Source organism: Falco cherrug, chromosome 6, assembly GCF_023634085.1.
Source record: "Falco cherrug isolate bFalChe1 chromosome 6, bFalChe1.pri, whole genome shotgun sequence".
NCBI lineage: Eukaryota > Metazoa > Chordata > Aves > Falconiformes > Falconidae > Falco > Falco cherrug.
Window position 1 is genome coordinate 59245457 of NC_073702.1, and position 26354 is coordinate 59271810.

Genomic DNA, 26354 nt, shown 5'->3' on the forward strand with positions numbered 1-26354 from the left:
CATTCAGTTTAATTCACTAACATGATATGAAGGTCTGAGAAAGGAAATGACAGGCATATAGCCTATAAAACGAAGATTAGAAGATTGTAAGACCAGGTTAACTTTCTGCTCTTTAAGGATTTAAGTATTCAAGACACTGCATGGTGTATGACAACAGCACGCTTCACTGAAATACTTGTGTTAAAAATTAAACAATACAGAAAATACCATTTTTATGCAGCTGCTGAGTGCAAACAGAATGGTGTTGGTTATTTGACATATGTATACTGCAGAACAGCAGATCCACTTCAAATACCATTTATTTAAAGTTTTCCCAATCTGTGTGATTCCATATACAATTTTTATTTTTCTGAACACTTCTTAGGCATAAATGCTTTATCTGGATTAGGAGATAACACACATACATGTGCACACATAGCTGTACAAATTAGGAGAGGATATCGATTGTTCTTTCCTGACAGATGGTGGAGGGTCACAGTTTGTGACTGTCCATCCTGGTAGTAAAGATTAAAATGCACCACAGCAAATGTGCCAGCCTAGATGCTTCTTAGCACTGTGCTTTAGGGAAGACTGTGGCTTAGGGAAGAGCTGCAGAGGCAAGTTCCAGTTCTCTTTTGTCTTCCACCTACCCCAGGAGTGTCTAGAAGTAAGTGACTAGTAATGAAACAAAAAATACATTTCTATGGTTTTATGGGCATGTTATACATAACTTTGTCAATTTTCATAGAAAAGAAAAGCCATTTGTTTGCAGCATCAGAGCTTATAAAGATGGTGAAATGTCAAACTAAATCAAATCTCAGTGCTATGCATGGTAGAAAAATAATATATTGCCAGCAAAATTTGCCTGAATAAAAACACAATTGTATAAAATAAAAATAAAATAAAAACACAATAAACCCAAAAATGTTTAAATATATAAAGAATAACAAATGTCATGGCAAATGCCTAACATGTCTATGGTTGACAATATCCTTTCAGTGTCATGCTAAGTACGTCTAGTAAAAACAAACAAAAAAAATAAAGACATTGAGCTCAAGCAATGATAACTTGTAGCAAAAAGGAAAGATCTAGGTCTGACCTTTCCTGAAGTTTATGTCTCATGTAACAAAATTTCAGTTCATTCCATTAAAATATCAGAGCAGGAATCACCTGGAATTTCATACCCTGCCAGATTTCCCCAGAATTCCTTGATGTCATATCCTATGTTATTCATTTTTTAAATTTATCTCACAGGAAAGGATCTTATTTCATATGCTCTGGAAGTAAAGCTGTTACAAAAGAACCCCTATAGAACTTCCTTAATGTTTACAGTTTTGAAAAACAGGAAATAAAGTTAAACAAATGGAAAATTTTATACTTTGCAAAAACACTTGCTGAGTGTTGTTAATGTCATGCTGTTCCCTGATCTCATGAGAGCTGACAGATCATAGAATGAGAGGGAAAAATAATTGCCTCAGAACCACTAAAGTCATAATTACATTTTCTTCAGTTTCCAGGAAGCTGTCCTGAGCAATAGCAAAACAGAAAACCCCACGAAACCAATCAAAATATTCATTTCACAGAATGAGTCCTAAAATATCTATATGAAATTGGATACTCTGAAGAGCACTTGGGCTGCACAGAACCAAAGCTGCAGCTGTTATGATTAAGCTCATACAGACAGCCAAACTACTGAGTCCCAAATTTCTCATTTCACTTCTTGCTGTATTTCTCCTCCTTGACTTGTGCTAGGGATGCCATCCAAGGTAGGATGCCATTAAGAAAATACAGGTTTTATTCAGGCCATAAACTCTTTAATGCCAGCTCAGTCTCTAGCTCCATCACTTTTCCATATTGCTAGGAAACTCATATCCCTGGCTCATTGCTTTGACCTGCTCCATGACCATTTCCACAGAATGTCACCTTTCATATACAATGTGACTATAAAGCACATATAATGTTTTAAATGTGTATATGTTCTATGATAAATACATTAAAGTGTGCCTTATATAACTCTATTAAAGCTAGATCCCTGATTTCAGTCAGCTAGTCTTGATGCTTTAATGTGTCCGGATTTGCTAAAAGATTTTGCTTATGAAATTGTGATGAAATTCCATCAATACATTTGGTAAAACCAGAAAAATCAAAATCTAATTTTTAGTATTTTTTTTAAGAACTCAGAGTAAGACTACATTTTAGAAACTACATTTTCCTTTAAATTATATATAAGCTGGGTCCTCGGATAGATTAAAAAAACTCAGAGAAAAATTATTCTTTTATTTCAGATAGAACTACATGTATTGCTTGATACAGATTTAGTGGCCGTGGGAGTATGGAGCAATGACATCTTTTGTTTAAAACTTAGCAGTTGTGGGTTTTTTTTTCATATTTCAAATCAGCCTGCCTTTTTTAATATACATTATTTTTTCATAGCTCTGCATGGAGTATACCTTTTTTAGTGTCCACTGTGCATTCAGTATTAATATTGATTATGAGTTAATATTTCATGTGAATAATACCCATACTGATGTTATTAATCAACATATTTAATTTTATATTGAAAGTTCTTGTTCCTTTTTGCTTATTCAGTTCCAGGATAGCTCAAATGTAAGGATAGGCTTGCTTTTAGTGAGGTTACAACGTTCAGATTCACTTTGAACATGGAACTTTACATCTTGATTTTAGAGTGAAAACTGTTTAAACATTAATATTCCTCAACCCTATACCACAGCATTAATAAAAATATATATTCTATAAACCAAACATGGAGAAAATATAATCATCAGATACTGGTAAGCCACAAGCATGTATTTAATAGAAACTGCCTTTATGTTGTCATCAGTCAACCCAAATACTCTTGAAGTAATGTTCCTGTGTGGATCCAAACCTGCACAGCAGAGCCTTTCCTCATGCGGTTTAAAAGCATCTGCAGACATCATCTGCAGACAGCAAAAACTTATCTATTTTTTGCTGCTGTGAACGTCAGCCCTTGCTGGCAGATCACACTTAGTTTCCAAGCCACATTCAGTCTCTGCCTCTTCCCCCTGGTAGGCCACCTACTCCTTCCCTGAGGGGGCTTGAGAGCAGATCTTGGCAAGATAGAAAGAGCTGTTAGAGAAAGTACCATTACAAATTCGTAAATCCCAGTCATAGTTTACCAAAGGGTACAGAGTTTAGGTGGATGAAGTTTTTCAGCTTCAGGTTCCAGATCCTGTTTTGGTGATTAGCTCCTGTGAGCTACGGATTCCCCCCTCGCTGTGTATTTCTGTAAAAGAGGCCAGGACCCCCTCCCCTTCTCCTGTGGCTGGAATACATGCTCAGCTGTTTTTCCAGTCTTTCCACTGAAGAAAGGCAAGGACCATACCACAGGTGTCCTAAGGCACATACAGGTGGTTGAGAGGCCTCCATTTAGACTACCCTGAAGTAAAACTGCAGATATTTTGATGCACGCTGTTTCTAGACTTTCCTTTTAGCACCTTTTTATTAGAGTTAAATCCTTTGATGTCCATTAATAACAGCTAATCTGACCCTCTTTGAGCTGTGTGAAAACCACTGAGGACAACTATAAAGGTTTTATTTTGACATGCAGGGAAGTAGTGAAGGGCTCGCCTGAAGTGAGTCCAAAGGAATATGTCACATCCAACCACTGCTAGAAACACACAAAAATGATTTTCCAAAGCAACAACAACAACAACAACAAAAAAAAAAACAACATTGCAAGAAGAAAGAAGTATACTTGATTTTTTTCTCTTTTCAGAACCACACAAGAAAGAAAAAAGAACAGAAACTGGTGAATATTCTTCCCCTTTTTGTCTTACTTTTCAACTTTCCTAATGCTTTAAATTAATTCATGTCACAAAATCAATATTTGATTTTTGTTTTTACAGCCAAAACAGCAAAGAAAGAAGGAAAAGTACATGGTAAGACCTGTGAAAGACAGTAAGTTTTAGAGTCCCATTTATCTGGTTTGATTTTAAATTGAGACAGGATTAGGTAAAGGAACAAAAAAAGTGAGGGCAGAGATAAAGGTTTGCTGGTTTAATTAAAGTTACTTGAGCAAATCAGTGGCTGTGGGGCAGGCACACAGCCATTTGGTCTTCTGAAACTGAGATCTGATCAAAAGTTGCTAAGAACAATGAGGGTGAGAATGTTTTTATTTCAGCTTTTAAAAGCTTTATCTTTTCAAGGAAGGGGGGACTGCTTGGAGGTTACAGTAAATGAATGGAGAACAAAACACAAAACAGGAGCTTCAGAGTGTGGAGGGAAGGAAAACTGTAGGCTGTGCAGTTTGGTTTGGTTTTATTCCAAGCACCCATGCATTTTATTGTCGTAGCTGGGAGCTCTTCTTATCCCTGACTGGAATCTATTTCTCCAATTTTCCAAGTTTGGGAGAGCATAAAGATTTCCAGCCAAGCTTGATGACTCATTCGTCAGATGACTCTATTTTCTCAGATTTAAATTCTGAGCAAAAACTACCTACGGTAGACAGTCAATTTATAGAAAAATGAATCTGTCCTTTTCTATAGCATGAAACCTGTCACAGTGCTTCAGAATGAAGGTGTGAATAATGAAGAAAGAGAAATGTGGTAGTGCAATTCATTTGGATTTAGTTAATGCAATTATGAAGAATAATAAACAAACTGAAAAAAAGTGTATGTTCAAGGGAGAATTGAAGCTGGATCTTCCTCTGTATCAACACTAGAAGAGCTCTGTGCTTTGAGTTTTCATTAAACTCAAATCAAAAATAAATCCTATACTTCCCCAAATTTCTGTAGTTGTCGCAAGGAGATTTCTATCACATATACTCCACCTATGTTTGATATGCGCCTATTCTGAAACCTGGTTTTACTCCTCCTCTCTTCTTCGTTACTCATACTCATTACTGAAAACAGTGGAGCTATTGAAGCTCCATATGAGTTACCTCTTGACCTTGTTTTCCATTGCTTTTAATCTGCAGGTTAATTAGTCATCTGTGATGAGACTGTCCAAACAAGCAACATATGTGTTTGTCAGTTCTCTGCATAAAAAAATGAACGCCTGCTTTGCGTAGATAGGTAGCATATTGACCAAGGAAGAGGTGTTAGAATCAATCTTAACTTCTTTACGCATTTGCAAAATTTGTTTCCTGGAATGTTTTCTTTTATTTTACAGCTTCTGTGGAAACTCAGAAATCAAAAGGTGGGTAACTGGTTTTAACATTGAAGTGGGAGAATGCTGTTAATTCTACTGTTAATGAAAAAGCCTCTTGTGACAAAACTGCTACAGGTCTAACACGTAAAAAAAAAAAAAAAAAGAAAAAAAGAAGAAAAAGTGGAGCTATTAAATTATAATGACTCCTTCCTTGCAGCACCTCAAAGCATTTCTAGAAAACAGGTGTCTTAGTCTAAGTTCTCCACACACTAACAAACTGTAATTCTCCAACTGCATCAAATTCAGTTTCTAACCCTAACTCAGCCCTTAAGCTTTTTGTGAAAGGCAGAAAGGAGAAATAACCAATCCTTTATAGAGACCTGACACAGAGTGATAGGGTTTTTTGTGCCAGCCTCACTGCAGCACAAACCCAATGACTGAACAGTTGTGTTCTTTACTGAGTCCAGCAAATTTTACAGGGAAGTACAGTGGAACAGGTTTTGCCTTCTTTTAACACAAGAACTGCTGTTGGCAGAAAGGGGGAAGTGTGGGAGCATCAGTGCTTGCTCCAAAGCTTACTCCTTTCCAGAAGGCACAGGGAACTGGGACTGGTGGGAAATATTAAGAGCTCAAGTTTGAACTGGGCAAATATTTGATTGTTCATGTCAGTGTCTGACTTTTTAAATATATACAATGCAAGATGCTAGCTCTGAATTGCCTTCAAGAACACTATAGATGTCAGTTGTGCCTTAGACACAAATGGAAAATGGAAAGGCAAGTTACAAAGTGCACTTCACTCTGAGTCCTTATTTATTCATATCAATGATCACCTTGCTTTATAAACATTCCTTTTCAAACAAATGTGACTGCATGTATCAACCGCTCAGGCTTGTTGGTTGTGGTCTCCAAGCTGTTCACCACAAGACAAAGGCAGGGAAGTGAGAATATCCGGGTTTAAATACCCTGTTATCATTCAAGCATCTTCCTTTACCTTAGAGTTCATCTCTGAAGCCTCATTCACATTGACCAGTAAATACTGACACAAGTAGTCAGGCTGAATTGCAAGGCAGCAGAGTGCTTTTCTGGAGCATGAGGACAGGTTGCAGAATCACAGCTCTGGAGATTAATGTAAGGAAATTAAAGCTGATACATTATTCCCTTTATTGGATGCTTTTAAGTTCCCTGCTCCATGGGCTAAATTCATAACACTGTCATTGCTCTGCAGCTAATTGTATTGAGCAAAACAGAAGCCAGAGTAATTTAGGCATTTGTTCTTTTTATACTCCCACCAGACAAAACACAGAAACTAAAAGGGGAAAAAATGTATGTTGAGTTAAGCTTTTGCATTTTTAGCAAATTGTAGACTGCCAAAACTGAAAATAAAGGTAGTCTTGCTGCTATGGGTGATTGAATAAAGCTTTCCCGTATTGCTTGAAGCCTCTGTGGAAATCTCTTTGATGTATTATAATTTCTTCTATGATGCTGTAGTATGCATATGAAGTCAACATTTCAACATCTGTGAATACACTTCTGCCAAGCCTGTGTCCATCAGGGTCTGAAAAGGACTGAAGCAGTTGTTTCTTGCAGAGATAAGTCACTTTCTGCAAACTTTAAGTTTTCTTTGGCCACTGCTGGGAAATGTTACCGTATACTTTTTGAAATTCTTAATCCCACTGATTTATGCTTTTATTAAAAGTTATTTTGTTTGGGTCACTTGTCAAATTTACAAACAGAATTAGCTGGGATTTTGAGACTACAGAGCTTTTACTTCTAAGCTTTATTGCTGTGAATAACTTCATTTTTTTCTAGTGAATACCGTATTTCATATTTATTTAGATAAGAAGCAAACATTTATATATGTAATAGGTCTTCATCATACCTCCAGCACTTTGCAGGATGGAAGCAAACTCTTCCTTATGAGCTATTGAATTAAAGGGCACTTGAAATCAATTTATAGGAAGTTCACAGGCCATTAAGGATAAATAGAAATTGTAGGTTACTCTTATATAAAGCAAGAATAATTTTGTTATTTCTGTTATCAAAAGAGTCTCACAGCTGAAAATGCTGGTCTCAGCCATTTTAGTTTTACCATAGGGTCAGCCTAATGTTAAACCTGTGTTTAAATAGCAACTTTGTTTTAATCAGTCACCAATCTCCATTAAGCAGAAAGAGCTGATGTTATTGCTAGAGTAATTGTTATCAAGTAAATTTTCAGAAATTAACAAGTGATCTAAATGTAACTTTATGTTGATAATTTTAAAACTCAAACATAGTCTGTACTCCAGAAGGAAAATTATATTTACATCAAAATATTACAGCTATTCCTTTTGCCTCTTAGTAATAATCACAAAGGGATGCTATTATTTTCTTCTAATTCTATTTTTTTAAGGTGACGGACAAATTGTAGTGGTGTTTAATAGCTATACCTTTTACTAAGTCTGAACAAAATCATTGCTTTTCTGTCTGCATTTGTTTGTTCTTTATTGCTGCTCTTTATTTACTTGTTTTCCATTTTTCTGCTATTAATCCATTTAGGCTTATCAGCTCTCTGGGTGCTGTGTGGTTTCCAACATTCAGTAGCCATTGGCTAATTTTAAAACTTTTAAATATATTCAAGGCAAACAGTCATGTTCTGAAAACAAGTGAGGCTTTTGATGGAATTCTCTTCTTTGGTAATTAAAAAATTTACTCAGCTAGCATAGAAGGAGATCTGAGCCATTCCCGCTAGCTTGTACTTCTGACAAACTATCAAGGTCATATGAAGTTTTGTTGCATTTTCTCACGACAGATTCTGGAATGCCACTATGGCAGGGAATTCTTTCGTTTGTCTATGTAACAGAACAGTTCCTAAACCCTAATAGACAGTTCTCTAGGTTCATGATTTCTTTATATTAGTGATGTCACAATCCAGAGCTCTTGCCCCTGACCTCAGGGTTCAGTGAGTGCTTGTTGTCTCCCATCAGCGTGATTTCTTTCAGCTTTCCTTCACACTGAGCAAACATCTCAAGACAGCTTTAAAATCACTGATATTTTGTAATGCATATTTCTGACTCTTTTGGGATAAAAATATTCTGACAAATTTGATTGTAGCCTACAACTATTGAGACTGCAGAAATATTTGACCGATGAATTGCTCTCGTGGCTACTTTCAGCACAAAACAGTATCTGCATAGCTTGCTCTCATTTGATTCCAAAGAGCTTATGATGGAACCAGAGAAAAAAAATTCATAAAATCATCCATTTGATCTATATTATGCCAAGTTGTCAAGAATTTTGTTGTCAAATGACAAAATATAAATGGCAGTCCATACTCCATTTACTTAATCTATTTTTTAAATTATAATTTACTGAAAATATAGATGCCTGACAAATTTCAGCTGTTACGTTTATGTGCATTCGTTTGATTTTGTGTTATTTCAGGCAGGGTTTTTTGGTGGTTTGGGTTTTGTTTTCTGGGTGGATGTTGTTGGTTTTGGTTTTTTTAATACTTGATGTTCTGCTGAGGAGAAAATTATAAGACATTATGATACATCCATGTTATTTAAGTCATATGGCTAAAGGATCAGCTTTTCAAATTGGAAATACCTGCAATGGGACCAATTTTTAGAAACAGATCATTTTTCAGGCTGCCATTCAGAAGTGGCAAGAACTTTGAAAATGCTCAGTGGAAGGGGTGAAATCTTTAGCTACTCAGAAAAATTATCCCTGTTCTAATAGAAATAAACCAAAACATTTCTTGGAGTCTTATTCCAAACAGAGAGTCTGTGCATGTAGGTTTCTTATTTATAGACTGTTAAAGTGACACCTGTTACCTTGACGATAAAAGACCTCTCAGCCTTACCAAAGTAGCTCGCACTGCCCTTCTCAAAAAGCAAAGGGAATAATGTAATGTCCTGTTTGTCCTTCCAGATACTACCCTGCCACGTCCAGATGATGCTACTTAACAGTTCCCAAAAGTTGCTAAAGCTCTGATCTGTCTCAGCAAGTTCTTCTTTACAAACACTCACTCACAGAAGCATCGTAGCATTAGTGAATGCACTGATAACCACAATACTATTAATAGTACTAGTTGTTATTTTTAAATAGCAACCTCAATGCTCCTCAAGGATGGCTTGTTCCTTCATCATAACTGCACTCATCGCCTACTGTCACCACATGAATTTGATGACTGAATACCCAATCTTCTCAAAAAGCTGTGTTGCTCTTCTAGCCTGTGGTTCGGTATCCAGAAAATATTTTTATCTTTTATTCCATCAGTATTCTTGTTTTCAGAAATTAAATAAACCAAAATTTCTTGTTCTAGCTAAAAATGATAAACATGCTTTAGAGAAAACAACAGTTCTCAACAGTTCATTTTACTCTTATCATAGTTGCTTTTGCAGCTTTAAATGTTAAAAATACATTTTGGAATGCATATGGGACTGGTTTCTGGTGCCCCTTTTCATATCCTTTTTTCCGTATTAAAATAAGCTTATTATTCAAGATGTTGACCACTTCAGTAAGATTTTTAGAGGCACTGTGGTATTGGTTTGCTCAGTGGCAGGGCTCAATGCCCAGATTCATCCAGGCATATAGGTGTCTAGTTTATTGCTGATTTAAGTAGCCCTGCTGATCTAGGCCTAATTAACATGGATGTTAATAACAAAGATTTGTGATAAATATTAAGGGACTTTGCTCCTCTTTAGCTTTCTTTCTGCCCAATAACATCAATACAAAATTAGATACTTGGATAGAAATGGAGTACTCACATATGATTTTTCTGTGGATCCAGTCAGTCATTGTTTCAGCCTAAACTTGATTTTCAGGCAAACTGATTATCTTTAATAAAGTTACCTGAGGTAACTGAAGTACGGAGGTGCAATATTTTACTGTTTTCATGGAGCTTGCTCACAAACACATGCTCACCCCACAGCATCCTGGGATAAAAAAGGGCAAGCAGCAAGGGGGAGATTGATGCGAATGAGCTGGACTACCACACTCAGCGTGAAGCAGTTCACCTGTCCATACCTGACATTTCACTGAATGTCAGGAAAGGTTTCCCGCTGGGAACAGAAGATCCTTCTTTTGGCCTCCAGCCCACTCACAAACGTTGCAGACAGGCTATAGCTTTCTGACTTAGGTGGCCTTCTTGGGCCATCATGCATTCAGGAGGCTTCCCTGCTCCCTGCACTGCAAGCCTAGCCCCAGAGGGACCACCAGGACAGCCCTCCAAGAGCAGCAAGCACACCTGGAGGCACTTTGGAGGTCCTTTGAATTCCCTGAATTTCTCAGCATAAATAACGATAACAGAATATGATCTTCAGTATTTACCTTGGCTCTAGAAGCCAGGCTTTTAATTTACAACTGTGATTTGCTGTAATAAAACATTGTGTTGAAAACATTTATGTGCTTGACAGTTGAAAAAGGAAGCTGAGGGTATGTTATGTGCTGATAACACTGCAGCTGCAAAGACATTTCTATACTTATCAGATGTAAATTAATTTTCACCACCTGCTTTACATCCTACCATTTATGCTGATTGTTTAGTCTTTGCACTACTTTTAAACAAGGCAATGACAGTGAACCTTAGTTTCTTAATGTCACATTTTTTGTCTCAAACACTGTAAGATGATACCTTTTTAAATTAAAGCAACACTTCTTATTCAGCATAAAAGTTATAAATTATGGCTACAAAAGCTTGGTTTTACAAAAGCAAAGTGTTGGCAGTGCTATTTACAGCTAAACAAATATGCTTACATATTTGCAAGACTTAACACTGAATAATTCAATTAGATGAAAAAATATATATGTTGTTCTAAGTATATTCAGTAATCTACAGGAAATCTTGTACATTGCCAAACCTGTCATGTAAATTGTCAGAAAATATAAAAAAATCCCCATATTTATATACGTTTCCAAAGAGACCAGTCTGATGGATTCCTTCCTGTGCATCCTCCTCTTAGATCATTTAATCCTTGATGTGGAGCCATGAACAAATAATCTCTGTCTCTTTTCTCTCAAGCTGTGCAAATGAATTTAGGAACTGTGCAAAATGAAGCTCGCAATAATGTCCAGATATCCTGACCTGGGTTGTTACAACTGTTTTGCGTGGCATCCGTAAAGGTCTAGTAGCCCTGCTGCATAGACGGTCTGGTTCACTCTTCTCTCTTGCATGCAGAAATCACAGTATTCACAAGGACCAAGTCAGGTGTCTATAGCATACAGTCTGGCTGTGGCCCACTATCCTTACTGAGACTAGCTACATGCTTAAAATTAAGAATATGGGGAAGTATTTTGCTGTGTCAGGGATGCAGTGGAGGTTTCTTCTGGTGCAAACAAAAAACAACACTTGTGTGGGGAACCCTCACATGACTGGGCGAAGTAGAGACCTGCTTGCTTTGCTCTCTCCTAAGTTATGTGATATGCACTGCAGTTTAGTCTCTGTTCCACCTGAGATCTAGAAGACAATGCTGCCATTTATTTTCAGAAAGAAAATAGTTCCTGTTTGCTTTTCCTCTTTTCTTTTTAAGATAGGTAAGAAATACTTACTATGTAGTCATGTATTAGGGTGTGTGTGAGGTGTGTGTGTGCAGGGTAGGCATCTCATGGTTGCAAATCACTTGCCTCAAAGTCATCTGTAGGGATTCAAGAAAAGCTTTTTCTGTTGAAGCAACACTTCTGACTAGAAATCTTACTTAAACCTTATCTTTCTTTTGCAGCTGTACTTGAAAAGAAGGAAGAAAAAGCAACAAGAGCAAGGCAACAAGAAAAGGCAGCAGAGCAAGGTAAAAAAACAATGTTGGCATTCTCTCTTTTAAAAGACAATGGCATAAAAACAAAAACCTCAGATCCAGACAGCTGGATGACAACAACATTTAAATCCATTGCACTGCTAGTGTTTGTCAAGGCTCTGCTGTTTTTATCAGAGCAACAGGGAATTTCCACTGGGAATCTAGCTTTGTTCCACTTCCACAAAACTGCAACCCCACAAAAAGCTTCAGGTGAATAAGCTGCCCACTTCAGCTTAAAGGTCCTGTGCTGGGACTTTGGATCCCACAAATCTTGCAAGAGGCTTCCTGCCCCTGTAGCCTGGGCAGGGATCAGCCTTTACTATTCAGTCTTAGAGAGTGACTTGCAACGAGGTAAAGGAGTGGAGGCTCCCTCAAGGTAGCTGAGCTGCCTTTCTTATCCCAAATGAAACATTAGCCCCATGAAGAGCCACGAAGGTCTACTGCAGAGAAACTCAAAAGCTCTTGAGATCAGAACATGAAGATGTTTTTTGCAAAAAGCTTAGAATTGGTATGAATGAGGCATGAATAGGAATGTCTGGAAGTGGGAACACCAGAAGAAAGGATACGAGAACTGCATGTGTTGGGCACATAGTTCAGAAGGTGACAAAGTCTACATTCAGTTTCCCAAGCAAGAATATCAAGGGACAGTGTACACCCAGGCTAAAACAAAACTCAAGGCATTGAGTGATGATGGTGAACATGAAAAGGATTGGAGCCTTAAAGCATCTAGACAAAGATGTGCCTTTTCCCATTGGATACACTTGTATTTATTATTACTTTTACTTTCCGCATTATATCCTGCATACTTGCTTCTTGCACATTTGTTAAAAGTGATCCATGCTTTTTTAGGCTAGTGCTGTAAGGAGCAAAGTAGTAAAATGCTGGCATAAATTCCTAAAGCTTCTCAGCCCTGACTTCCTTTGTACAATACATATCTTAATCTCTTGTGTTTTGTTACTAACTCTCTACCAAGGTGATTTTTATGTTTACTCATGCTCAGATTGACAATTAGAGCTGGGATGATGAATTTGGCATTTTCAGTCCTATTACACTGGAGTTTTTCCAAACTTGCCAGTAAACTTTAGAATAAGGTGTAAGACATTTATTAATGTAGCTTTGGTCAGTTGGGATATTATCTCTTTCTTTTCTCCAGTTTCTCAGCTCCTGCTTTACTCAGCATTACCCAAGCCAGCACAGGCACCCTGCAGCAGCTGTCAGCTGCTTGTTAGTTGTCATGGAAAATGTTATAATTAGGTGGGCCTTGGCCTAGATTTCAGTCATTGTTAGTCTGGGTATCTCAACACCATTTCCCATTGCCACACAAGTGTTTTCCCAGCCATCTGCACTGCTTCCTTTCTGTTTGGCTATCTCATGCAGCAATGAAGTTCTGTTTGCTGTAAGATTTGTCCCTTCCACAATGTGCCACCATTAGATGAGCCTTCATCTGCAAAATATTTTAACTGTGCCCTAAAGAGCACAGACTGAGCAGTACACACCATAGTTTCACATGGCTGGCATTGAGCAGGGATTTCTAAACTATTGGTTGTGATACCCAGGGGGCTCGAAACAGGGACAAAGTGTTTCCCAAGACAGCAGTCAGCAGCAGCATGCACTATCTCCCCATGCCAGCAGCCATCTAGTTTCTGCAAGTTAAAGGAATAGAGCAATGTGTAATGTCTGTTGTGACTATTTCTGCAGCTCCTTCCAGGCACCGGCAGCACCTCCATTCCTCTGCTGCACGGAAGCAAACATAAACACTTTCAGACAGCAATTGCCTCTGCTTCTCATTTCTGTACGCTATATGTATAGAGTTACTCCCAACACATTGATTACTCAAAGACAAATGAGCCAAAAAAAAATTTCAGGAAGTTTGTTCAGTATTAGCCTGTGTTTATATTTCTCATGGAAGAGTAAAATACAAGGTGATGAAAGCAGCTCTGAGTTATGTTTTGAGTGAAACCTGTACCTAATTCACCGATTCCAGGTATCTGGAAAATCTGAGGAGAGGTGACAACTCTCTGAATGAGTGTGAGTATGAAATGACCTGGAAGTAGTTTTTGAACTGAGAAGGATGTTTGAGCCTTTTAGACTGAGAGATGAAATCATTTGCTCTGCTAGCTGTTGTACATCGGAATACATGTCAAAAAGTAGAGGGATTCAGACCTTGTCAAAATTAGGATTTGCAATTTAAGAAAAAAACTAAATATAAGGAAATTTGCAGAAAATCTGGAGTGTTGGTGGCTTTATTTCTATAGCAAACAAGACATAGCTTCATTGTTTCAAACCTAAAGGTTTTAGTGATCAAACATGCTATTGCAGCTTTGACCTCAAATCCCTATGGTCTGGAAATGGGCTAAAAGGTTGTAGCAACATGTCAGTTCACTTATCTTTTATTAGTAGTAAAGCAAAGTCGCAAGTAACATTTTAAACTGTTAAAAGGAGAGCAAGAAGGCAAAGAACTGCCAGAAATATCTAGAAGAAGACAGTAATTTAACTCTTTGTCCTATTAAAAAAAAAAAAAAAAAGACACGAACATATGTCAGATGGTTGCCAAGGAGTTACTCCCTATTATTAAGGCAATGGAGAATTATTATTTAAATGAGGAAAAAAAAAAATTTCTTGTGATATCCAATAGTACTACAAAAGGAGTTAATTACCATCAGATAAGGAGGTCATATGAGACTGGGTTTTTTAATGGTCTTGTTGCATGTCTCCAAGGTATTAGGTGGGAACGATAAACTTTTTTCATATACACAGAAATCATGCAACAATGGAGAGGAAATCACTTTCAAGATATATTTAAGCACTTAAAGACAATATATATTTAGATATATTTGCATTAGCTGATTGTATTAAAAATAATTTCCTATATGAACATGTATTCTAATATTTCCTTTCTCTTTCCTCTTTTCACTTTTGCTTTCCTTCTCTTGTTTTTCCTCAGATAAACCAAAGATGAAACAAGGAAGTAAGTACAGTTTTACATATTGCTTCTCCCCATAACTGATAAAGCAATGTCAATGAAAATAAACCCCAAACTTTATAAAAGCTCCTGCTGCTCGTCAGAATTACAGGTTATGGTTGCTTAGACAGACTAGAACTAATAGAACAAAGAAGTTAATAGTAGTAATGGATATGTTGAGATATTCTAGTCTGTTTAAGCCAGTTTCACCCCAGTACTGTGTATTCTTCCTTGAAAAAAGGAAGACACTTGTGTAATGTCATCACAAAAAAGCTATTTATAAAGCTTATATTTATTATTTTACACACAAAATTCTTCTCTCCACACCTGCTACAGGTCTCAGTTATGTATTCTGATGTCAGTATGAGCTTAACACTGCAAATCAGTACAGAGCAAGTAACACTAGGCTCTTGTCATGAGACCTGTGCTACAAGTCATTTTGCGGTTACGGCAGACTGTCTAACAGACCTCAGCAAGTTCAGTCCTACAGAATACGGCTGGTGTTTATTTGGACTTTAATTTTCCCCTTCCAGGTCAGTCCTGGGTTGTTTTTTAAATTCAGCAGCAGCATGTGTGTCACATGCCATACCATCTTAAAAGCCATTTTTTCTCCTGGAGGTGACAACTATCTCTGAAACACCTTGCTAAAGGTTTCTGTGTTTGGGAGCCAGGTAGGACTTCAAGCTTTGTCACTAATGACTTAAGCTTTCAGTTCAGAACTATTTAATATTATTTTTTTCCAAATGCATCATTGGAGTAACATTGGGTAACTATGTTCTTAATAATGGAGGTGCACAACACAACTCCATTTATGTTCCTACAGGCAGGAACCTGAAAGTAAAGGGTTTCTATTGTGCATTAAATTATTTATTTTGGTAAAGGCGTAAAAGTGTAGTATTTAGCTGTGTTACTTGTATTCTTGTATTAATCAAAAATCTTTATTTGAATTGTGAATCACACAAAAAAAAAAAAAAAAAAAAAGTTGTATGTCTTCCATTCTCTTGTTTTTTGGTTGTAGAGACCATTGCACTGAACATGGAAATTCTCTTGAGAAATTTTTGTAATTCATGAGCACAGAAAGACAAGTTTTTCAGTCTTCTCACTGAGTTTTGTGTTAGCACAGATCTCTGTCATTAACTTAGTATTTAAAAATTGGTGTTGACTTTTTATTAGGACTATTAGAGATACTTAATTCCACTGTATATGCTTCCCAGACATCTGCAGTACACTGGGTTTTTTTCTCATTTGGAAAGTTAGTGACTGAATCATAAACTGGTGAGTACAAAACCTGAAGGCAGAAGCAGGAGAGCAGAAGTAGCTTCTGAAGCAGATATCTGGGATGTGGTGAGGATGGAAAGAGGCAGTTTTATTACAATAAAATTACACTCTTGACCTTGTTCAACAAACTCCTTTGCCAAGTCTTCTACTTCAAAAATTATATCGTCTGGAAGTATTGCCTTTTTAGAAGCACAATGTAGAAGAAGAAAAATAATGATACATTCATCCTTTGACGTCAGCCCCAACAGAGCAGGAGTTTCAATGTCAACAGTAAATTAAGGTTTTCCACTTGATGGTTACTTCTACCATGAATAAAATTTTATTATTTCTTGATTCCTTCAATTCAGATTCACCATGAACTCAGTTTGACTTACAGAGTCAAATACTAAATCCTGAACAAGCTTTATTGATATCATGATAAATTACTACTGAATATTTTCCATGCTTTTATAACAAAAGCAACAGTTTGTGCATTGCGTGTGCTTAAGGCAGTAAACAATTATCACTCCAGCTACCCACTGTAGCTAATGCAATTTTCATATCTATGCTAAACACAACCTCCTCCTCATTAGGAGTCTTGACCTCTTATCCTATATGTGGAAACCAAGAGGGTCTTCTGAAAGAGCTTTTTAAGATCTTCTGGCACTGAATTGCTAGGATTTCTCAATGTAAAGAATATTTGCTTCATATCTGATGGAGAACATTGTATTAATTTTTTGCAGAAAATACCTGTTAATTAGTATTTGTCAGATGACATGTATAAATTAATGTAACCAGTATTCAGATGGTTAAAACACTCACTTAACATGCAAGAATTCAAAATCCATGTCTCTGTTCTTTGTGACTAGGCTGTTTTGAGACAGGTTTATCTATTTTTTTAATTTTAGTAGCAAAAGATTTGAAGAATTCAATTTCATCAACCTGGAATGATGATCTCACATTTTGCCTGAAACAGAATTCTTGTTTTCTGTCTGGTTCAAATACTTTCTTGTGCCTTTCACAGGGGACCGCTCTTCCTCATAGAGTATCTGTCAAGGATGGTGTGGCCTAGCCCTCTTCACTACTTGGCTGTAGGCAGAATAAAAAGAACTCTTCTTCATCCTCCTATTTGTCACTATTGAGTTGCTCCCTCAATTTAATACACATCTGACCCCTAGAAAAGAATAGCTTCAATAAGAAGGCCCTTGGACTGACTAAGCAATAATGGACAATCCGAGATGAGGGAAGTAGGCCGCAGCCAGGTCTGGTGAGGCAAAATTGGCAAAGGGTCACTTTTATCCTTTCTGGTTAAAAAAGTTGAAAAACTATCCTTCTCTCATATTAAGCTGAAGCTTGCAAATTTTATAGGTTTCATAGTTAAACTGATAAAACACATTTTGTGGACTGAACTCTTTGAACAGAAACTGTTGTGTTACATACAACTCTCCCAATCACTCCAGTTTTCACTGTTTCTTCCAATATACAGTCACAGTCTCTCATACGATCTAGATGCCTCATTCTCTCTTATGATTAAACCTCATAGTTTCACTCAGTTATGGCTTCTGATTGTCACTTTATCAATGTGAATACTTCTTTTACAGATCCTGGAAAACAGAAAGAATTGAAATCTCCAGCTGCTACAAAAGATAAAGGTAACATGGCAGGACAAAATTGTATAAAACCCCAAGATTATGCGCATCAAGGAAAAGATCTTGCATTGCATTGGCCATTTTGGTTTTATGGTACAGTTTAGTCAGGAATTTATAAGCATAATATTATTTCAGTAAATTTATCATAAAACTTAATTGGCATTACCTGGATCAGAAGTGCAAATAGAGCCTTGGTAATATGAAGCATCTGTATGAAAATTTAGAAGTCCAGATGCAGAATTTAGGAACAGTAGTTAATGTTTGTTATTACAAGCTGCAAAGTGAAATAAGTTGTGAGTGATCTTTGTTCTTTCATCACACTTAAAGAAAAGTTCATGGTTTCACTGTGTGAGCATGCTAAAACTGATGAAAAACCATTGTGCTGCACATTTAATTGGTATCAGGGCTTAGCTAGAAACCACCGATTTTTCAATCAATCATTAGCCCAGAGGTATTAGATGTTAACCTTTTACTACTCTAGCTTGAAGATTAATAAATTATTTTTACAGAACCTGCTAAAGAGAAGGAAGAAAATAATCCTACAGCTTTAAAAGATAAAGGTAAGAATACACAACAAAACATAAAATGTCTTGAAAACCACACAAAGTAGAATGAGGGTTTTCATTTTAAAATAATCTATTATAAATCTTTCCCATTGTAGATTTTAACCAATCAACATTTAATTGGTTAGAATATTCTACAAGATTTATAGCATGAAAAAAAGGGGGGAAAGGACATACATAAAATATTGTGATCCAGTTAACATTCAGAAGTCTCAAAATCAATTAAATAAATATCATAAAACCACTATGAGTAATAGTTAAGAATTTTCCTAACAAATTACTCTTCCGAACAATACAAATTGTTTAATAGGAGCCACTTAACAAAGTTTGAACTGAATGCTTGTGTAAATCTGTGGATATAATAGGAAAAGAGTAGAATTTATGAGCATATGAGTGGGTAATGTGCTTTCTGGACTCTGTAAAAGCTATAGTTAAAAACCCATGGCTTCATCCACTCAGCCACCTACCTGCAACATGAGAATTGGTCTGAATCTTTCTTTTATTTCTTATATTTTATCAAACAGTTCCCATGTTTCTCTTAAACTTGATCAGAGTAGATGGTTAGCTCATCTGAATTTCCTTTCACCCATTATTTTGCTGGGTGCTTTTTACCCATCTTACTGGTTTCCTCCTTTCTAGAGATAGCTGTATTTGAAAGGAGGAGTGGTTTATGGATAAGTCTTATTTGACATGTTCTTTAGGTTCTTCAGAATAAAAAAATCTACCATATACACAGACATTTTAATATTTATTCTAAACTATAGTCACTATATGCTATTTCAAATGAAGAACTGCATGAAGAGTTTAGTTCAAGCACTATGGAAAGATGCAACAAAAATCTAAAAGAGAAGAAGGAATAATCTTATTGCTAGACACATTTTCAAAACCCTGGAAGCTGTTCATTCACTCTTGTTTAACTGGGTAATCACTAATTAATCACTTCTTTATACACAAATTAAAATTAAATTATAATAATCTGCATATAATAATCTGCAAATCCTGTGTAGCTTACTCCCAATGTACACATGCCCCATTTGCATAAGCTTACTTATCTGAATCAGAAGTGTATATCCAAACTGTCCTGGGGTCCCATGGCCCTCTTCACAGATTGTCTATAATCTGTTGTTCCCTAATGGAGTTGTGCTGAAAAATTAAAGGAGCCACTTGAGTAACAGCTCTGCCCCCTCTTCCTTTAAATGGAGCAGGTATGCTCAGCCTGCTCCTTTCAAAGGATTACTGATGGCAGTGAGAAGGGGCGGGGGCAAAGAAGAAGGGAGAAAAGACCCAAAACATTTTTCTTCTTTGGCAAGTTTCTTTAGAACCAGTGGAAAGGGGTTTGCCATCCCTGAACAAGCTTCTGTAGCGCATCCTTCGATGGGTGCTCCCACAGCACCGCTTTTGATCTCCTGGGCTCATGCTCAATAGATCAGCAACTTACTAAGTTATTAGCAAGTCCTTCTAACATGAAAGAGCAGGTTAGACCTCCTCCACCCAGCCTTCAGAAAGAGGTAGGCAGGAATTGAATTTAAACATCAAGTACAGGCTCTGTTATATCCAATTTCCTACATTTTAGGAAAACAAAGCAAAAACATCTGTTAAAATTCCAGGATATTACTCAAAAGTCTTACCATTTAGAGCTTCACAACACTTTCTTTACCCCATGTAATACTGTCATGTATGCCCAATGCATTACTGCTGCTAAAAGCAAGATCTCAACCTACTACTCGATGCTGAATACAGCTGTAAATGTACCTCAGGCTCCTGAGCCCCTGCAGCAGACAGATGTCCAGCCCAGATGAGCCTGGCCCCTCAGATCCCGAGAGCACTGGCTGACGCAGCCATAAGAGGCTTTCCCATAAGAGGCATCAAACTTGCACAATTCAAGTGTCTGTGTCTAAAAATGCAGGTACCGATTAGCAAGCTGAATAGCTCGGTCCAAAATATATTGGCAGCAAAGAAAGACTCCATAGGAAGAATTTATAATGCTGTGTGGGAGAAACCCTTAGAAATCTTGGTGCCTTTCTGGGCTATGTGCTTTCCCTATTGCATTCTGAACTACTCTGCTGCATAAACATATATTTAGCACTATAAATCCCCTACTTCAGTCACCATATTTGCCCAAACTGTAACGCACAAATTAATCAAAGCCTTTCTTGCATGCCACTCTTTCCCCTCTCCATGACCTCTTCAAGCCTCTTCAGTGGGCCTCTGTAAAGTTTGACCAAGTTACTGGGGGCTTCTTTTCAGTGTTTGCAACTTGGTGTCTTACAAACTGTTCCCTGAAGTGGATGTTTCTGGCAAATAAAAATATATTGAAGGACACAGGAAAGTAAGGATATTTAAGACTGCATATGCATGCTAATTAGGTAGCTTGGGAGTTTGTTACTATTCATGTAAAACCAAATAAAAGAGTGTTTTTAGATGAGGTGTTAAATACTTGTGATGATTAATGTTTGCCTGGAACCTTATGCAATAAAAGAGACCTCATTCTTTTTGAAGGATAGGCTAAGTCTGAATGAACGAGGATGATGTCCTTAAGTAAAAACAAGTGTTTTTACTTAAAGCAGGGACAGGAAAAATAAAACCCTGAAACATGGGAATTGCTGCTGGGATACTCTATAGATCACAACCTCACAATGTTACCTTATCTATTTTATGACCTGAATAAATGCCCTCAATCTTAGAGTTTAATTTTATTGGCAGTAATTAAGAAGAACGCTGGAAGAATATAATTTCCATTGTCTTGTGATAAAGGACATCTCAAGAATCCTTCTGAATTTATAACTAGCTTTTCAGCTTTTTCCTGAAGAAACCCACTTACAATAATGAATATAAAAGCTGATTTTCTGTTAACATAAGTATATTCAAATAATGTGAGGTCAATTAAACCCTCAGGTATAATTTGCCATGTGTTTTTTTGGTAAATGTCTTACCCAGCTAATCAGAGCAGAAGCTCATTCATCCAGAGTCTTTTACAGTGACACTAAAAGCTCATGATACATCATATATAACTCCTCACTTAATTTTTCTAAGAAATTTGCTACAAGTGCACTATGCTGAGTTATTAAGTGACAGTATTTGTGCTCTATAGGTAATCTAAATCCACTCTTACCCGGTGTTCCATGATTTGTTTTCCAAACAAATATTCCTTTTTTCCCTCTTGTTTGCTTCTGTCATGTTTTGGGATATCTTTGCATCTTTCCTTATGTCAGTTATGTGTGGATAATAACCCTATTTATTTTTATACACAGATTGGTAGGGGAAATAAGTCAGTAGTGTGTATTTCTTTCTTGCCATATACATAATAGCACATTGTCATTTAAGAAACAAATGTGCTGATTTGCACTTGCCATGCAGTGCTTGTGCTTCATTTGAGGTAGAAGTAAAAGGAAGTAACATCTTGCCTGTAGCATTTTTTACCTTAACTTATAATACTCCTTTTTTTCTTTAAAAGTAGAAAGTTATGTTGTGAGACTCACCTACAGAAATGCAGTGTGTGTTCTGTTAATACTTCCTCCTATTTCTATGTACTGATTTGTTGTTGTCATTTGCATAAGAACTACATCTTTATCCTGAAGAGTTCACACACTGCTGATGCTCCATCTTTCCATACCATCTTCCTAACCTGACTCATCTTCACCCCTGGAGTAGGATGCAGGAAGAAAGCAGCAAAGTGAATGTTGGCTTTAAGCCAACTTTATGTTTTACCTCTTCTGGGACCAGAAGGAAAGTGGTCCATTGAGAGCAGAAATTTGAAAAGTCTTTAGTGAGTCCCTGTTTAAACACCTGAAGATGAAAGCCTGCTCCCTGGAAGGGGAACAGGACTGGTGATCTCAGTAGCCTTGGCTCGGTAGGGAAGTCAGTATACCACAGAAAGTGTCCTGCACTGATAGCTCTATCCAAAAGTTTTAACGGTCAAAACTACTGAAGCTGCTTTAGGAGCTACAAATCACAGGAGATCTCAGGGACACCTGCTACAGAGGTGACAAAAAAAAGCCCCTCATGGGCACATGCCAGCAAGTCTACAAGGGCAAAGGCAATGGCTTGTGCCTGTGGCTGTAACAATGACTGCTGGTCTTTGAGATCATAAATTAACACAGAGTAAAATGGTCAGGTTGGGTAGCTGTTGTTTCAAGGCTTCCTATACAGTCAACATAAAAGCTCCTTCAAAAGGTTTCAGTCTTCACACTGCAAATTTTCTCTCAATCCCCTGAAGAAGTCCACCTGCTATTGTGAAGACCAAGCTCCTAATTTAAGTACCTGTCCCTGAATGGTGTGATTTCCCTAACAGCTTCAGCCACTCTGGAAGTGTACTTTTTCTGTTACAACTCGCACTTAAAGCCAGATGGATAAGTGGGATTGCTTCCTGGTACCATGGCAGCCAGGAGGATGATCAGAGTTAAACTTATTTTGGAAAGGATCTTATCTTAGCTTTATCTGTTTTACTGAAGATTTGGTTAACTTTCATTTGGAATAAAGTGCATGTTTTTTCTAGATCCTTAGGTGCTATATCCTGTCAGATGTAGTGCAATTGGGTTTACTCAGAACCCTGAAAACTATGATATTATGTCACTCAAACCACATACTTTCATAAGGCTATGAAATTACTTCCTCAGTTTGGAAAAAACTATCCTCCTAATCTTCCCTGGTACATACACTTAAGAGGTCAAGAGGCTATTGGTTTTTTTAAAAAAATAGTTATTTACAACATACTGTGTGTTTTTCTTGTGCTTGCTGACTCTGAATGCATGCTTCCTGAGAGGCTGAGGAAAAAATTTGGCTTCAGACCATCAGAGAAAACAGAATAATCCTTTCTGTCTGCATGAAGTTTTGGATACAGCCCTAAGAATTTCTAATCCTATGTCATTACTTGCATTTCCCCCTCTCCTTTCCAATTTCTTCCTTCTGTGAGATCTCTAAAGACAGAGTGATCTATAGTAACTTCTGCTCTTGAATTTGCTACTAACATTGCACCTCAAAAAATACAAGGTGGTCACTAGACAGAATGTAAAGACAGGTCAAGGTTGCATCCATTTATGTTCATAATTTTAGTCTTACTCTTTAAGTATTTGTTGGGGTTTTTTTTTTCTTTTAAATATAGAAGGGCAGTCCTATCTTCTAAGTTTCAAAACCATAATTATCTCCCTACAGATTCCCTGAAAGGAAAAAATCCCAAGAATCCAGAGGGGTCAAAGGAAAAAGGTAAGTGCAGAAATTAAGAAGTTCAAAGCTGAATATCAGAACATCTATTCAATGCTAGAAACAGATCTTCAGTAGGAATATACCAAGATGGAAAACCAGACCCATCCTGGTTCATGTTTAGATCATTTCACCCATGATACTGTTTTTAACAAGATTTGTGCTTTACAGATCCCCTGTAGGGTCACTAGTAACTACCTAGGCTTCTTTTAAATTCAGATATTTGAAATTGCATCCTGGGGGAAACACCAAAATGGATTTTTATACCACTTTTGGATGTTAGTCTGCCAAAAACAAGTTGTCTAAATCCTACAGTGGCGACTTTCTTGCAGGGAACCTAGACTAAAACTGGTTCATGTGGCTATGGTTCAAGAATGTGGTTGACTAAGAATGAGACTGTCTGAGACTACTGACAGATCCAGCTGTTTGAGGATGACTGAAAGAAGTCAGGATTTTTTCCTAATTTACTGTCAACATAGACATATATGTCTCCAATCTTTTCAGTTGCAGGAGCTTGGCCTGATAGCTGTGCCCACAGAGATCATGGACTGTTTGATAGTGTCTATTTGGAGAAAACCCTATTTGTTGCAATGTGACATGTACAGAACACTGATACAAAGAATTAAAGGATTCACAGCCACTGATGACTTTCTGAAGAGTACTGAAACAGCTCAAAAACTTAAGGGGAAAAGCAAAGGCTAGCAGAACTATGCATGCTTCCTGAGCTATAAAGGCACATCTGATGTCCAAATTGTGACAAATTCCCACTTTTTTTGGAAGAAGGTGATATTCAATGCAGTCCAGATCATGGCTGGCATAGTGTAGAGTACTGAGTAGTCATACAGCAAAGTGAGGTAGTTCTGGGAGGAATGCGTTGTTCCTTGTGAAAACTCCATGGAATGAAGCCAGGGTATAACTTGGGGCTCAGGATTCTCCTCTGTTGCTGTTGTCAGTCCATGTGTCTCACCTGGGCACCACAACAAGATCCTAGTTTTCCTTCATTTGTGCTTAGCCAACTGGATTTTTTTTTGTCCTTTGTTCTGCCTTGTCAGATAAAGAAAGAGAGAACTAGAATATCAGTGGTTTTTGTCATCTCCTTTAATACTTTATCATATACAGCAGAAAAATTAAAGATACAATTACATTCTTGGACTATTCATTGTGACATAAGATATATAAGCACACATTCAAAGGATGAGCACTGCTCTTATTTTATACTCAGCCTGCCTGTGATTTTAAAAGGCTATATATATGCAGGAAGTGAAATCCTGTTAACAGGCAATACCCATATGGCCTCTTTGATATTAAAAGGATAATGGAGTCCTGAATGAGTAACCGGTCCTTTTGTCACTCCTGAATAAAGAAAACTCCCACTTACCTTTATCAGCAGCCTCTGGCTTTCAAGACCAGTATTCCTAATATTTTAATTCTGTCAGTGTGGATTAATTTTTTATTTGGGTTTTGCAAAAGAAAAGTCCATTGATGTCAACCGCTCTATAGAATTTATTTCCTCTTTGTAAGTTATTATTCTTCATTGCCTACTTGAAAGACAGTTTAACTGTTTCCTCAAAATGTGAAAAAACTAATGACATACTGAAAACTTATTATTTTGTATATTCAAGTTTAAAAGATGAATGAATGACCTCGTTGTTTTGTCCTGTTCTTTATTTCTGTGCTGTTAAATCCATTTAATTATCATGTCTTTTTTGCTCTCTTCATAACAAATTGTTTGACTTGCTTTCTTTTCAAGTGTCATCTTATTTCTCTAAACTGACTTGCGAAAAATATTAAATGTTTCTTTTTAGACACTGTTAAAAGAAAAGATGTGAAGCCTCCAGCAGCTTTAAAGGAAAAGGGTAATGTCTTATCATTATGTGGTTGGGAAATAACCAGTCAACCTCATGAAAGGGTCTGCTGGTATCTCAGTGCAGTTTTGATATATTTTGAATTACAAGCTTTTGGTGACATGCAGCTAAACGTAGCTTCCTCTCACTTAATAGATCTGATGTATTGAAAGAGCAGTGTCTGATACAATTCAGAGATAATAAGATCTTAACCCTTACTGTGGTATTCTTTAACCACTGCCTGATCTTCACAGCCAATGCTGCAGCAGGAATGCTCGTCTATTCTGAGTGAATTAGTAGCAGAGCTGTTACTGAATTCACATGGCAGGCTGAAATGATAAGCTGCACAGGAATGAGTGCATGGTTTGAACCGCAGAAACTTTACCAGCTAATTTAGTGGGAATTAGTTTTTGTTTGCTTTCAAATCTTAAGTTGAGCCTTTTATTGAAGTGAACAAAAATTCTAATTCTTAACACTTACCTCTTTTGCATATTTGTTTGATATGGTGTTATGCATGTTTGTTACAGTACTGATGGGCACAGTGTATACTTATATTACTAACTTTCTCCTTCAATTATTGTGTTTGTTATCTTTTCCAGACCATTCAAAAGGAAAAGAAATGAAGGCTTCAACTATGACTAAAGAAAAAGGTAACAACCCCAAGCTGAGCTGATACTTAACATAAGATTCAGTTGAGAGAATATATCCATTGTGCAAGTATTCCTAAATTAAATCCTAGTTTCTTCACTTAGCCATCCATAAATATCCTTGAATGGCATCTTTTTCTGCTGGACATTCATTTAATCTGGCTGATAAATAAGAGGTATATATAGGGTCATACAAGCAAGTTGTAGCAGTGATACTTTATAGACTCTAAAGTTACGAGGACTTATTTTCTTCTTTCTTAATTTTGTCTCATTTTTTCAATTTATATTTGTCATTTCAGATTGGTTTTTACTTTTCTTCCATAACACGTTACTTGATTCTGCTTTTCTCTCTCT

At 36.9% G+C, this 26354-nt stretch overlaps 1 protein-coding gene across 1 annotated transcript in view; it reads left to right on the forward strand.

Moving 5' to 3' along the window:
• Positions 1-26354, forward strand: part of TRDN (triadin) — a 235131-nt gene that overhangs the window by 144988 nt on the left and 63789 nt on the right. The window contains exons 16-25 of the mRNA XM_055715002.1: positions 3737-3769; positions 3867-3899; positions 5131-5157; positions 11808-11873; positions 14824-14847; positions 17700-17750; positions 18257-18307; positions 23462-23512; positions 25315-25365; positions 25953-26003. Of these exons, the coding sequence (XP_055570977.1) occupies positions 3737-3769; positions 3867-3899; positions 5131-5157; positions 11808-11873; positions 14824-14847; positions 17700-17750; positions 18257-18307; positions 23462-23512; positions 25315-25365; positions 25953-26003 (438 nt within the window). The remainder of the gene's footprint in view (positions 1-3736; positions 3770-3866; positions 3900-5130; positions 5158-11807; positions 11874-14823; positions 14848-17699; positions 17751-18256; positions 18308-23461; positions 23513-25314; positions 25366-25952; positions 26004-26354) is intronic.